This window comes from Rutidosis leptorrhynchoides, chromosome 2 (assembly GCF_046630445.1).
Source record: "Rutidosis leptorrhynchoides isolate AG116_Rl617_1_P2 chromosome 2, CSIRO_AGI_Rlap_v1, whole genome shotgun sequence".
NCBI lineage: Eukaryota > Viridiplantae > Streptophyta > Magnoliopsida > Asterales > Asteraceae > Rutidosis > Rutidosis leptorrhynchoides.
The window spans coordinates 680,428,971-680,444,517 of NC_092334.1; the positions used below are offsets into that span (position 1 = coordinate 680,428,971).

The 15,547-nt window shown below is 31.6% G+C and overlaps 1 protein-coding gene across 1 annotated transcript; it reads right to left on the reverse strand.

The window, feature by feature from the left end:
* Positions 1–734: 734 nt before the first annotated feature.
* On the reverse strand, positions 735–1,187 carry LOC139890302 (ethylene-responsive transcription factor ERF010-like). Its single transcript, XM_071873193.1, has one exon. It carries the CDS (start codon positions 1,185–1,187, stop codon positions 735–737), a length of 453 nt encoding a protein of 150 aa, XP_071729294.1.
* Positions 1,188–15,547: the final 14,360 nt, after the last annotated feature.

A 15,547-nucleotide genomic window follows, 5' to 3' on the forward strand; every position in this document is an offset into this window, starting at 1 on the left:
CTTTGGCGTTTCAAAAACGCAAGCACTTTTGATCTCAAAATTCAAGAAGTGTCAGCATTTTAGATTCGATTGTCTTATCCTTCTTTTGAATGACTTTCATCTCATTATAAGAAAACTAATCTTAATTGGACTCTTTGGCGTTTCAAAAACGCAAGCACTTTTGATCTCAAAATTCAAGAAGTGTCAGCATTTTAGATTCGATTGTCTTATCCTTCTTTTGAATGACTTTCATCTCATTATAAGAAAACTAATCTTAATTGAAATGTATAATCACAAAACCCTCTTTTATCTTTGTAATTTTCTAGCTTCTTGGTAGCTTTTTATATATAATTTCAGCTATTCCAAAAAAAAATTTATACTGAATATAAATCTTTACTACAAAAAGAATACTAAACGAACTGTCAAATGTAACTACGACATACAAAAACAATCAACATTCATTTCATAATTTCTTTTCCTTTCCTTTTCTTTCATCCTCGATAAAATAACCAAAAACAGTCTGTTTATCTATTCTACAGTATATAATACCCCATATAGAAACAATAGATATATAGATAGAATATAAATAGATATTCAAATATTAAGAACAAAACACATAATCCCTTCGGATTCTAATAATCTAAACTTAATAAGAGTAATAAAACTAGATTCAACCCCCCAAATTAATACTCCGTCATATTTTTATATAACCAACCCTTTCAAATTAAACGCCGTCAATAGTCGTTAACTAACCATTAACTTTCATCACCCGACGATTCCGGACTCGGATACTCATTCAAATCCGTATTAAGAAAAACCCGACCCGTATCTTTCAATTCCCGGTTCTGATTTTGTAAAGCATCAACTTTAGCCCCTACTTCCGTAGCCTTTTTCCGTATAGCCGCAGCGGATCGATCATCGATATCGATCTCTCCGTCGGAATCAATACACTCCGGAAAATTGAGCCTAGCAGACGGACCACGGAGGTAAAACACGGCCGTGTCGTACGCACGTGCGGCGGCAACCGGAGACGAATAAGAACCTAACCAAATACGTGAACGTTTATTGGGTTCACGTATTTCAGCTACCCATTTACCCCACTTTCGCATGCGAATTCCTCTGTAGGGTTTGTTGGGTTCAATTTGGTGTTTAGGTTTGGATGAACATGTGGCGGCGCCGGCGCCGGTGGGTGATGAGTGGTTGTTCATTGTGGGCGGCGAATGTGTGAGTTTTTTTTTTTTTTTTATAAAATAATAAAATTAAAGAAAGAAGAAGTGGAATTATTTATGGGAGGGAAGTGAGAAGAGAGAGCACGCATGATAATGGTGACAAGTGTGTTGGGTGGTTATAGTTGGGTGGGGATTGTTGTCGAGTCGGCACAGCCGCTACGTTTGTTTTTATTTTATATATTTTTTAATATTATTTTATTTTGGTGTTTAGGATAAGTCTAAAACATGACCGACACATACTATCAAATGTGACATTGGAGACTTTGAAGGTTAATCATAACGCTTATTTTGTAGCATGGATATTTTTGACAAATTAGCTGGTAACTGTTAGCTATTAAGTGTTAGTTTTAGCTTTTAATTTATGGTTGATAGTTGATAGTTGATAGTTTTTTAAATATATATTTTGGTACTTTGTAGAATGGCTGAAATTTTTAAATAAATAGTAAAATGATAAAAAATCTAGAAGTTAAATGCTACTTCTTGTAGCTTTTAATTTTTTCGCTCTATCTAAAACCTTTAAACTCTTTTAACTAAACAGAACATTTTATTAATAGGAGTTTTTACATAAAATTTAAAAGTTAAAATTTCCTAAAAGTTTCACTCTAAACATACTCTATGTCGGATGGTTTTGAAGGTTATAAGAAGGTTAATATTTGTAAATAGGGTCTAGACGAGTAGAGTTGAAATTGAGTTCGACTACGATAAGTCCAACTAATTTAGAATTTAAAGACGTCGAATTCAAGCTTGAATCGTTTTATATTCATATAAGTTTCGAGTTGGGCTCAAATTTGACTCGTATATGCACGTATTGATTACGCATGTATTTGACTTTAAAATGACAATTGTTAAATTATTCATCATATTTAATGCACATATATTACCCAACAACCGATTCTCGGACATTGCAAAAGATCAAGTAATTTTAACATTTAGTTCTTCATATGTGTCAATTGAGCAAATATGTTCACAATGACCATGATAAATATATCGTATTAGAACTTTAGATTTAAGTTTGTCTCTTACCGCAACAATATACTAAGATGTGTCAATTGGACAAATATCTCGTATTAGAACTCTACATTTTTGTTTGATTCTTACCGCAACAATATCTCATAGCAAGAATTGTGCATCTTTCGCACAACGGACTTAATAAATCATGAGGAGTTTAATGACAATACATTATTATTTACAATATCATTATAAACATAATAATAAATACTCCGCGATAATTATAATTATGATTAAATACACATAAATTTAAATACACATTAATATAAGCTCGCGAGTTTATTCGAGTTTAATATAAGATGCTTGAAGTCAAAATGTTCACGCTCAAGCTCAACCTCGTTTAAGTGCGGGTTAGTATGTCTTTTTAGCAATTCGATGTCAAGTAACTCACTAGTAGCTCACTTTATTGACACTCATATTTACTATTTATAAGAAGAAGATGAAAGTTAATGATTTGTTTAAGGATTAAATTTCGTGATATAGAATAAACTGAATATACTTTGTTTCACAAATTTCATACAATATAGCTTTAGTGTTTGACGGTTTACCCATAAACCGTAGGTTTTGCTAGTGTTTGTTTGAAAATAAGATAAAAATGAACGAATTTTAGTGTTGAGTTAATACAATTGTTATGTTGCACGATTCTGTTTGGGACAATTTTTACTCAATCTCAAAAGGTTTATGGTTTTGAGATTTGAAAACCATTTACATTTGATTATATTAGTATTGATTCGAGTTTAGTTATTTTGATTTTGAGCACATTAATTAAGGTGTGTTTGTTTAACTCTTAATTTAAATAGTTCAGTGCTGAATGTTGAACCATTCAGCATTTAACGCGTTTGTTTCCGATCTCTGCATGACATATGATACTGGAATGATTCAGAATTCAGTGTTGAACTATTCAGAGTTAAAACACTCTCTTAACCACTAAGAGCACATGGTGTCTGTAGTCCATTTCGGTGTCCCGAAAATGGAAGCCGAAATTGACTAACACTAACATAGGTGGAGGTGTCCACAGTGTCCATTTCGGTGTCCATTTTTATTTTTAATTTTTTGTAATTAAATTTTAATATGTTTTTTTATTAATTATTGTTTTATATTATTCATAATACCTTTTTATTATATATTTCTTTATAAATAACGACATTAAATTAAATAAACAAATAAACATAACAAAAATAAGTTGAGTACATATCACTCCCCAATTTTTAATATCTTTGACCCACTTTTTATTTTAAGCTTATTTGAAACTCATGATTATTATTTTAAGGCCCAAAAACCTTAATAAAAAAACATCACATCCACATGTACCTCTTCTTCAGCTTTCTTTTTCATCTTCCATAAAACTTGCAAAAAATACAACAAAATCGCACATAAATTATTGACAAAATTGCTGAAATGGTCCATGTGGTTTGTACCAAAATGCTGGTTTCGTCCATGTGCTTTTTTTTTTGATGGATTTGGTCCCGGTGGTTTATAAAAGTTGCTGATTTAGTCCCTCTGACCGACGGCCGTCAAAAAAGGCCGTTAAGTCCAGTCATGTGCCAGACATGTGAGGGTATTTTCGTCAGTTTCATTCATTTATTAGCAAAATTGCTGAAATGGTCCCTGTGGTTTGTACTAAAATTGTTGAAATAGTCCCTGTAGTTTGTCTTTCCATTAAAAAAACATCATCACCTCTCTTCATCTTCATCCCCAAATTCTCTAAATTGATAAACAAATTCACATCAAACACAATCTATACTTCATCTTTATCCCCAAATTCTCTACAATGATAAACACTCTAATTTAAAAAATTAAACACTTGATAAACACAAACCCACAATCAAATTCTTCAATATCTATTCATATTCATATTATTCAAACCAAATAATAAATTTAATGCCATATATACAAAAAAAAATTTATAAAAAAAAACGTACCAAAAACTTGTTCAGAAGGGGAGTGAACAATCGCCAGCTTTAATCAAAAAAAGGTCCAACAAATTTGTGTTGTCATCATCCATTTTTATAGATCTGGAAAAAAAGAACTCAAACCCAAATTCATATTTTTCTTCACATCTGCTGCTTCATTTTTCGTTTCTCCTTTTGTAACCCTAAAATCCTTATCTTCTTCCCTAATCTCACGCTACTGTATTTTAATCATTTTTTCCCTGATTTTAATCACTTTATTTCGAATTTCGATAGCTGCAAAAAGAAAAAAAAAACATAAGAACACAAGAGCAGAAGCATCACTTAAAGGAATTTCAATAAGAAAACTTGCAAATTCATACCGAGTTCGATTAACCACCACTACCACTCGATGAACAAAGATGAAGAACTCGTTCTTCGACTTTTATCTGAAATTAGCGACGATCCCATTTCCAGATCTGATCGAATTGGGTAACGAATTGAAGCAGAAATGAATTGGGTAACGAACTGAAGCAGAAAACTAATTGAAGCAGAAAACGAATTGAAGTAGAAAACGAATTGGGTAACGAGCAGGTCAGATTCCAAAATGATTTTGTTTGGGTAAATGTATTTATTTTTTTATTGATTATGTTTATTCAGAGGTGAAATTGACTAATTTTGTTTCAAACTGATTATATGGCGATGATGATGATGCCAAGGGTGCCGGAAGACCCAGATGACGATGATTATTGTGTTTATTTAGGATGTTGTTTTTGTTTTGGAATTAAATGGTTTGGTACGTTAATTAAACTGTTCGAAGAAAATGGAAAAATTAGGATTTGTTCATATGATTTGGGGATAAAGATGAAGGTGAGTATTTCAACAATTTTGGGACAAACCACAAGGAATATTTCAGCAATTTGATCAATAAAGGATATAGAGGATTGGGGAAGAAGATAAAGTATAGATTAGGGTTCATCATTTTTGGGTGGATAAGAAGGTTTAGAGAAGAGGAAGAAAGAGTCGAAGAAAACACAGGGACCGTTCCAGCAATTTTGGTACAAACCACAGAGACCATTTCAGCAATTTTGCTAATAAATGAATGAAACTGACGAAAATACCCTCACATGTCTGGCACATGACTGGACTTAACGGCCTTTTTTGACGGCCGTCGATCAGAGGGACTAAATCAGCAACTTTTATAAACCACCGGGACCAAATCCATCAAAAAAAAGTACAGGGACGAAACCATCATTTTGGTACAAACCACAGGGACCATTTCAGCAATTTTGTCTAAATTATTAAAATAGCAAAAAAGAAAGAAAAAAGATAAGAAGTCGAGATTTGAATTTAACGGTCAAAAATGAGATGTGTTTTCACCGTCCGCGTCTCGACCTTGGGTGGCCGACGCCAACATTGACGCTACAGCGGTGTCCACCGACGCTAGAAATTCGGCGTCGGTGATCGATGACAGTGAGACCGACGGCAGGCACCGTGTGCTCTAAGCACTTAAATTTTCTATAATATCCTTACCAGATCATATCAAAAACACTTAACAAACATGTATATATAATTTTCTATTCATGTAACACGTCAATAAGGTACTTTTGCCCAATTCATATCGTTCATTCAATATTATTATCAAACAACATATTTTCATTCAGAATCAAGTTTATTCAGAGACTTTGAATCATTCAGATTATGTATCATTTAGCGCTAAATCATTCAATTTTATCAAACGCAACCTAAATAACATCGATTCATGATTTATTATCAACCTTTTTGCTATATCTTCATCATCATCATCATCGTCATCACCATCATCGTCATCATAATCATATTTGGGCTGGAAACTTTTGGGCGAGAAACCTTTGGCGGGAAATCTTTGGCGGGAAACCTTTGGTTGGAAATCACCATCTAGTTATGCCCGATTTTTTCGTTATTCTATTTACACCTTCAGAAATCACAACATTACTATACTACAACATTATGCCTAATTTTAGTCTTGATCGTTGCCGATCTTGTGGTTCAAAGTTAGTTATCATCACTTGCTCGAATAATGATTACGAGTACGGTTGACGATATTATGTATGCTCTAGTTTAGGGTAGAAATTATCGCTGTCGTATAAGGGTCAATGTTGTAGAGACCGAATGATTTGGATTGATCCGTTTTGGTGTAATAGGGCGCTTGAAGTGATACCAGCATTGTTAAGGTCCAAGAGAGCCCTGGAACGTTCACTTGAGATCGCCGAACGTCAAGCGAAACGGTTGAAACTGATGTTAGCTTGTAGTTTGGTAGCATTTGTATTGTGTTTCTTTTTCAAATAACTGATGTATTTTCTTTTGGAAATAACTGATATAGTTTTCAGTTTTTAGTTATATGATCTTTATTTAAGGTTTGTAGTGCAATCTTTGTATAATATTCGATTCATCTATTGTATATGTAAATTGTATGTATATATGTATACTGTATATATGTATATTGCATGTATATGTATACTATATGTATATGTATACTATATGTATATATGTATAATGTTTGTATATATATACTGTATGTATATATGTATAATGTATGTATACTATATGTATATATGTATAGTGTTTGTATATGTATACTGTATGTATATGTATACTATTTGCATACATAGACAATTTGGTGGAAAATTACAGGCGGGAAACTCTTGGTGGGAAATTACAGGCGGGAAACTTTTTGTGGGAAGTCTTGGACGTGAAATTATTGGTGGCAGTTTATGTCTATTTATAGAGTAGTCACATGCACCATTCTTATTCACATCCACCTATTCAAGTCTCTCTCAATATTAACACTATGAATCACCCTCACAAACCATATGCACCACCAACAAATTCAAACAGACGTCGTGAGTACAACCTATCTGGAATGATCGGTAGACCTATTAGTGAAGGTCAGGAGGTCAATCTGCAAGAATTTTTCGCGAATCGACCAAGAATTCGGTAGAATGGGTTGGCTTTCTTTCCTTTCGGTTGAGAAATTCTTTTTTCCTCAACTCGTGCGGGAATTCTATTCCAACTTTGAATTCATTGATGAACGAACAGTGAAGTTTTGAATCTTTGAATGGACACACGAGTATAATCTTCAAGAATTTGGCGCGCTATTACGCGTGCCATTTGATGGTATAAATATCTATTATCCCGGTGAAGAACTTCAAGCTCTTCCTGAGTCTATTCCACCACGTGAAATGACCACACTTTTATGCCGTACTTGTATTCAACACAGGACTATAGAACGTACGGTCATCCTTGACGAATATCTCCGTCCTGAATTTGCTATAAGAAATGCAATTATCAGGAGTAACATGTACCACCATGAACCAAATGTCAGTCGTTTGTCAATGACTGAAGCTTATATTCACTGGTGCATGACTAACAATATTAGTGTAAATATTGCTCATTTGGTCGCTTCCCGAATGAATGGGCTTCATTATGCAGAAACAAGACCTCTTTCGTATGGAGCGCACTGAATCGTTTTTTTACTAGTATTGGTTTGGCTCATGATGGTCTTGTAGAACGACATCTGATAAGTACGTTACCTATCGACACTTCCTTCGTTGCTGAAACTTCGGCACCATCGAGCTCAGGTTCTGAAAATTCGTCCACAAAGTCGGATGCTCGTAGTCATCCTCGTCCTCTTCGTTAATGGTTTTCGTTGAAGTGTGTCTTTAATTTAGTAACTTTGTATTATCTTTATTTAATGTTTGTCATTATTAGTGTGATTTAATTTCAGTAACTTTGTAAGATTGTTATTAGCGTGATTTAATTTTTCGTTGAAGTGTGTCTCTAATTTAGTAACTTTTTATGATCTTTATTTAATGTTTGTTGTTTGTATAATATTCGATTCATCTAAATTGTGTAATTTTTAATTTGAATAAATTGTGTATTTTTTAAAGTTGTATTCAACAGAGATGTTTTAATTATTAAAGTTGTATTCAACAGAGATGCTTTAATTATTAAAGTTGTATTCAACAGAGATGCTTTAATTATTAAAGCTGTATTCAACAGTTGTATTCAAAAAGATGTTTTAATTCAAACAGTTGTATTCGTTCAAACATATATATTCTACCTCTATAAATACAACCCATCATTTCTCATCAAATCACACCTCATACACCTACTTCTCTGCTTCTCTACTACTTCTTACTTTTCTAAACTCCCCACATTCAAGTTCAAAATGAGTCAAATGTCTGTTATGCTACAGGTTAACTTTGGTGGGGTATTCGACCGTTAGGTCAAGAATTACTCCGCTGGTGAACAGAGGGAGTATTGTTTGAACGTCCGCAATTATCAGTTGTCCGATCTGCTTGAATTTCTTAAAGAAGGCATATCTGTTTAACACAAACAGGTATGGTTTTTCAAGGAGTCCAACATCCCAGCCACTCTTCTTCAAGATGAAGAAGACTGGAATACTCTTGTTGGTCGAGCAGTGAAGCGCAATGAAAAAATCAAGGTGTTTATCAAATTCCGGGATGAGAGCGAATACGTTGTGCATTCTGATGAAGAGGACTACGTACCCTCCAGGCCACATTAAGACACGGATGACAAGTTCTATTCGGATTATTCGGATGATATCTAAATGTTTAGCTTAATTATCGTTGTGATTGTGTTAAATGTTTAGTTTAAAAAAATGTAACCGTGTTTGCGTTTTAATAAAAGTGATGTTAAAAAAATATAACCGTGTTTGTTTTTTTAATAAAAGTGATGTTAAAAAAAAGTAACCGTATTTGTATTTTAATTAAAGTGATGTTAAAAAAATTACTCTGTTATAATTAGTAAAAAATAATAATAATTAAACAAATACATTTTATTTAATGCTGTGATTTTTTTGCGGCGACCCCGTGAATTGGAGGGAAAAAATTAGAGGAAAAAAATGGGGGAAAAAAGCAAAAAAACGACGATTTTTAGCGGCGATACATGTCATCGCAAATAAAATTTTCAACGTTTGACCATTACTTATAAAAAAAAAGATAAATGAGACTTTACTGGTTGTGGGTCCCAATTATTTGCGGCGACAATTAAAGTTTATCGCTGCAAAAAAGATGTGGACCCTAAAGGCAATCAAAAAAACGAAATATTTTGTCGTTTAGTATTTTTTTGCGACGAGGTACGTCGCCGCAAAAAAGGGTCCTCCCCCGTTCTCCTTTTTCTAGTAGGTAGAAGGTGTTTTTGTGGATGTCGGAGGCGGCGATGGTGGTGACGGCATAATGCAGTATCAACAGGTGGTGGTGATTGGCGAGACGAAGTCTAGTATCAACGGGTGCTGCCACCTCTGCTTACATCATTTTTTTAAATAATTGTTGTTGCCACTTTGCGTGCTTCAAATGTTCATGTGGAGTTAATTGAGTTTGATGATTTGATAATAATGAATGACTTGATAAGTGATATAATATGAAAAAATTAATGTTTGAAATGAATATCAAAATATTATACCATTACTACCTATGATTATATATGTAGTTTTTTCTTTTTAAAATTATACCAGTAGTCCATACAATTTTTAAAATGCACATCAATGGTGGTCCTAAATCTAATTATAGTTTATTTGTAGCGTGAATCAATTATCCGACGTTAAGTTTAGGAGCACCACCTTGTGTTTTAAAAATCATAGGGACTACCGGTATAATTTTAAAAAGAAAAGGACTAGCGATCTAATTTTATCAATTTTAGGTGAACTACCAGTGGCGGATCTTGGAAGAACTTTTAAGGGGGGCGAAAATTTTTATGTGTTAAGTATATATTTAACAAAAAAATATTTCATCATATTAAATAAATAGTATAAAGTTAATTTTATAATATTCTAAATATATGATGTATGATAGTACAAATTAGTGAGTATTCCTATTGAAGAACACAATTTATTATACAGCAAATTTTAAACATATACTTCGTAGTCCGTATATTAGATAAAAGTCATAAAATTACAACAGTAACCTATATTTCTTTTTTTTGGCAAAAAACATAGAATATATTAAAAACAAAACTATATAAAAAAATCAGTTACATAAGTAATTAACAACATGTGTCATGGAACTTTTTTAAACTCATAATCTATATATATATATATATATATATATATATATATATATATATATATATATATATATATATATAGATTGTGATAATAATTGAGTCCTAGAATCATAAGTATGGTGTATTAAATACGGTTAACTCATAAAATTTACCCATTTAATTTAGAAGACGGTAAAAAGGGTTAAAAATTATTGTAGTAAAAAGAAAAAAAAATTAAAGACCATATTAAATAAAAACGTCATAAATAAAATTTAAGTAATTAATTATTAATAAATATATAAACCCTTCATCTTCTAAGTAACGTAAGTTATTTTTTAGCCTATAAATATGTCATCTTCATTCTATTTTTTCATAGCATCATACAAAAAAGCACATCATATTACTAATGATGTTTTCGCGATTTTTTTTTAAGATAGAAAGAAGAAATGATATATAGCACATCATATTACGAACGGTTTAGAGTTTAAAGTTTAGGGTTTAGGGTTTAGGGTTTGGTGTTTTGGATTTATGGAATAAACCCAATACACCAAACCCTAAACCCTAAACACTAAACCCTAAACTCTAAATCGGGCTAAATTTTACTTCACAAAACATGAAAAAAATGTTAACATTCTTCACGAACAATATTATCTTGAATGTTATTTTTGTCGATCGTTTTCCCGCCAAAATAACAACATTCATCATGAAGTGTCTTTTCTAAATGTTCTTATTTTCATCCAATCTATAATGTTCGTGAACAAAGTTTTTTCAAAAAACGAATTTTTTTTTGCTTCCCCCGCTTCCCCCCCGATTGGTTACTTCCCCATTAATCCTGCCCCTATATATATATATATATATAAAACATAATATATGTTTGTTCGTTTTTGTAGGTATGGAAGAAACATCAATTTCAATATATTGTAAACCGCGGACAAGGCAACAAGAAACGTGGTTGACTCTATGTTTGATCGATTCATCCGAAGATCTCTTTTTAATGTTACTATTATGATATTATGATTATTATATTGTATATTTTTATAATTTATATGATTAATAATTAAGATTATGATTTACTATTATGATTATAATTCATAATTATAATTATGAATATGATTACGATTATTATTTTTATTATTATTACATTTTAGTTATAATTCATATATATATATATGAGTATTATAGGTGTAATGTTTATTTAATTAATTTTCATAAATAATTATATATATATATATATATATATATATATATATATATATATATATATATATATATATATATATATATATATGCGACGATATCTATCAATGTAAATATGAAAATAAAAAGTTTGAAACTGCTGTTATTATTTATGTTATAGCTTAATTTTAAATTTATGACAAAATTATAATAAGGAAAATCAAAAGATTGAAACTAATCATATAATTTATGACATATAAATTTTACTTATTATGAATGATTGTTTATAACTAAAGTTAAATTAATTAAAATAAAAATATATCAGTTATTGAAAATTTTATAAGGTTTACTACTCTTTGTGGTATTAGATATCTTTATTATAATAATTAATAAATAATTGTTATTCAATGTTATGAACCTCCAATTTTATTCTATTCACAAGTTTAATATTATGTGGTGTAGTAATACGTAACGGTTCATGTTTATATTTAGAAGTTTTTTTTATGTACTCCAATTATTATGTATATATTTATTGTCACATATGAAGTCATAAAGAGAGACCTTCAAATATTTAATGGTAAATTGTAAATGTCATATATGTTTTAATATTATGAATCATACTACAATATGTAAGTTTTTTAGTGTATTTTGGCATCATTTGTTAACTCATTCAATCACCTTTAGTGAACTTTTGGTTATATATAGTTTCACGGCTAGTACATATGACCCGAATGTGCAGATTTTCATAGTGGCAAATAACACATATGCACAAAATTCTACTTGACCATTTGCATAATGGGACCAACATCAACTTTCACTTCAAGTTTAATATGTTTTCAACCAACTCCCGCCATGACTCTAACCATTCGGAGCACGAATTTCAAAATAGTGAAATTTGAGATAAGTCGTGCAACGCACGGCCATTGCCTCCTAGTTCTCCATAAAGTATAGTTCAACTTTTGGAGCACAAAGTACAAACATAAAGTATCCATCTTTCTTTCTTGAACCTCCGTCTCTAACCTTCATATCCATTTTTTTCTTCTCTATTTCTTCTTACAAAATAACCTCAAACCTATAATCTACTCTAAAATCATTATAAATATAACACTACTTCCTCAAAATTTAGCAGGGGCGGATGCCCCTCCTTGCCTCTATTAAGATCCGCCCCTGTTAACGGCGACCATTGGTATAATTAACTCTTAATATTATATAGGGTGCATCGTGTTAGAGTATTTTCATATTTACCAATACGAATCCATTATCGTTTCGATCATCATGAATAACATACACTTTGGTCGTCATCATTTTTAGGATTGATTTGATAAACATATGTGGCTGTATGTCTAATCTTATTCGCTATCCATTAATAATAGTATTATTATTTTTGATCGTATCCATTTGATTGGAGATACGAACACGTGTATCGTTTGGTGGAAATTTTGAAAAGCACTAAACCACTGTATATAACAGTGTATGTGGAATGTCGAATTGGCCAAAAGATAAAAGCAAGTCGACTGTGACAAATGGCTGTTTTGTCTTCATTCATCGCCAATCACTTTCGGACTTTCCTGGCCTAAAGATTATGGCGCTAAAATTGACGGTCAATATGTTAATGCCTATCATACATTCCATTTTTTTCTTTTAATATTACACGCTATTTAATTTTTTTGACGGCAAAGAAAAATTATATAAAAAAAAATCTTGGAGCCATAAAATTTTAGCAAGTAAATATTTATAAAGTGACATTGCTCAACAGCATAGAAAAAAATAGAATTGAACTGTGATTAATTTATTTCATAATTTACCATAATAAAAAAAATTACAAGTTATAGATACTTACACCGACATTCTTAAATATGTTTACATCATTTTATGCTAAATTTTACTAACAGAGCGCTTGACCTTATTGAAATCGAGACTAATATTGGGTTGAAGACTGACTAACAATAAGACTCTTATACGCGCCTTCTCTTTCTATTCAACCTCTTCATCAAAACTTTGTCGGGAGTTTTAAAAGTTCGTGTAAGTTAAATACTCAATAGCCGTCTATATCACTGAATCGTTGTATAACTTTCTGAAAGTAATTATTCGACTCTTATTGTTTAAATTATACGAATATCATTTTGGAATAAGACAAATTATGTCTTGCTTTTGGCATAATACAAGAACCTTTTCGCGGAAGAATTTAGGTTTTCGTATTGTATGTCTCTCTCATTAAAAACCGTCTATGTATTAATAGACACCCATAATTATAGAAGCAGATATATTTGAAGATTGGCTGATTAACCATCCATAAATGTCCCTCATAATACTCAAGGTGGTTACGATAATAACTTTTTCCATAAACAATAATTATCTTTTCCACAATTAAAGCAAAAGTGATTATACAAATAACGTCCGTCTTCACTAAAATTTGGAGACCACACTAACTCTCAAATTTTGTGCTAATTGTTTCATAATGCCTCGTGTGGTGCCTCTTTGGAAGGTAGCACCAAAACACTTGGTAAAATTTAACAAGTCTTTTTCGTGATGCCTTTTGTGCTATCAGGAGAGGTAGCACAAACTTGTCATACCCTCTTGTGCTGCCTCTATGAGGTAGCATCAAACACTTAGTCTCAGCACCAAAACTTGTGGCTTCTTGTGCCGCCTCTAAGAGGTAGCACCAAACACTTAATTAAATTTCAAGTTGACTACTACATAGCACAAAGCTGTCTAGAAGACATAGCATGAAAAACTCTTAGTCAAAATTTCGAGCAGACCAAGTCATGATAATAAAGAATGAAACTACTTTTGGATCCGGGTAGTCTTTCAATTAATGGGTGTACACTCCATACCTCCTAACCCATTTACAAGTGTAGACTAAATCCCTCAATCACACTAAATTTTCAACAATCCTCCAGAATGAATGTAGTGCAAATTGTTTCGTGAGAAATAAATAAGTAAAACAAATCTCATGCATACATGAAAATATCTTGAAGATTGAATTTTTACCTTAGTACATTCTAAATATTCGAGAATAAGTGTGTTATAAGAATTGAACCCTTCGATCTATTTGAATAACTGAAAATAAAATACACATAAGTTTGCAAATACTCTAAAACGATCCTGACACTTTACTAGCCATGTCCATATCCTTTCATGAATGTATCCAAAACAAAAGTCCAAACTTTGTTGAAGCGAAAAACCTTCACATTCACATATGTAGTTTATTTCACTCATGCACATGCTCTTACACTTTTTCAAATGAACCATTAAGATGAAATGTCCCGTTCTTATTGATTAAAAACGTTCCATATTAATTGATTTCGTTGCGAGGTTTTGACCTCTATATGAGACGTTTTTCAAAGACTGCATTCATTTTAAAACAAACCATAACCTTTATTTCATCAATAAAGGTTTAAAAAGCTTTACGTAGATTATCAAATAATGATAATCTAAAATATCCTGTTTACACACGACTATTACATAATGGTTTACAATACAAATATGTTACAACGAAATAAGTTTCTTGAATGCAGTTTTTACACAATATCATAAAAGCATGGACTCCAAATCTTGTCCTTATTTAAGTATGCGACAGCGGAAGCTCTTAATAATCACCTGAGAATAAACATGCTTAAAACGTCAACAAAAATGTTGGTGAGTTATAGGTTTAACCTATATATATCAAATCGTAACAATAGACCACAAGATTTTATATTTCAATATACATCCCATACATAGAGATAAAAATCATTCATATGGTGAACACCTGGTAACCGACATTAACAAGATGCATATTTAAGAATATCCCCATCATTCCGGGACACCCTTCGGATATGATATAAATTTCGAAGTACTAAAGCATCCGGTACTTTGAATGGGGTTTGTTAGGCCCAATAGATCTATCATTAGGATTCGCGTCAATTAGGGTGTCTGTTCCCTAATTCTTAGATTACCAGACTTAATAAAAAGGGGCATATTCGATTTCGATAATTCAACCATAGAATGTAGTTTCACGTACTTGTGTCTATTTTGTAAATCATTTATAAAACCTGCATGTATTCTCATCCCAAAAATATTAGATTTTAAAAGTGGGACTATAACTCACTTTCACAGATTTTTACTTCGTCGGGAAGTAAGACTTGGCCACTGGTCGATTCACGAACCTATAACAAATATGTACATATATATCAAAGTATGTTCAAAATATATTTACAACACTTTTAATACATTTTGATG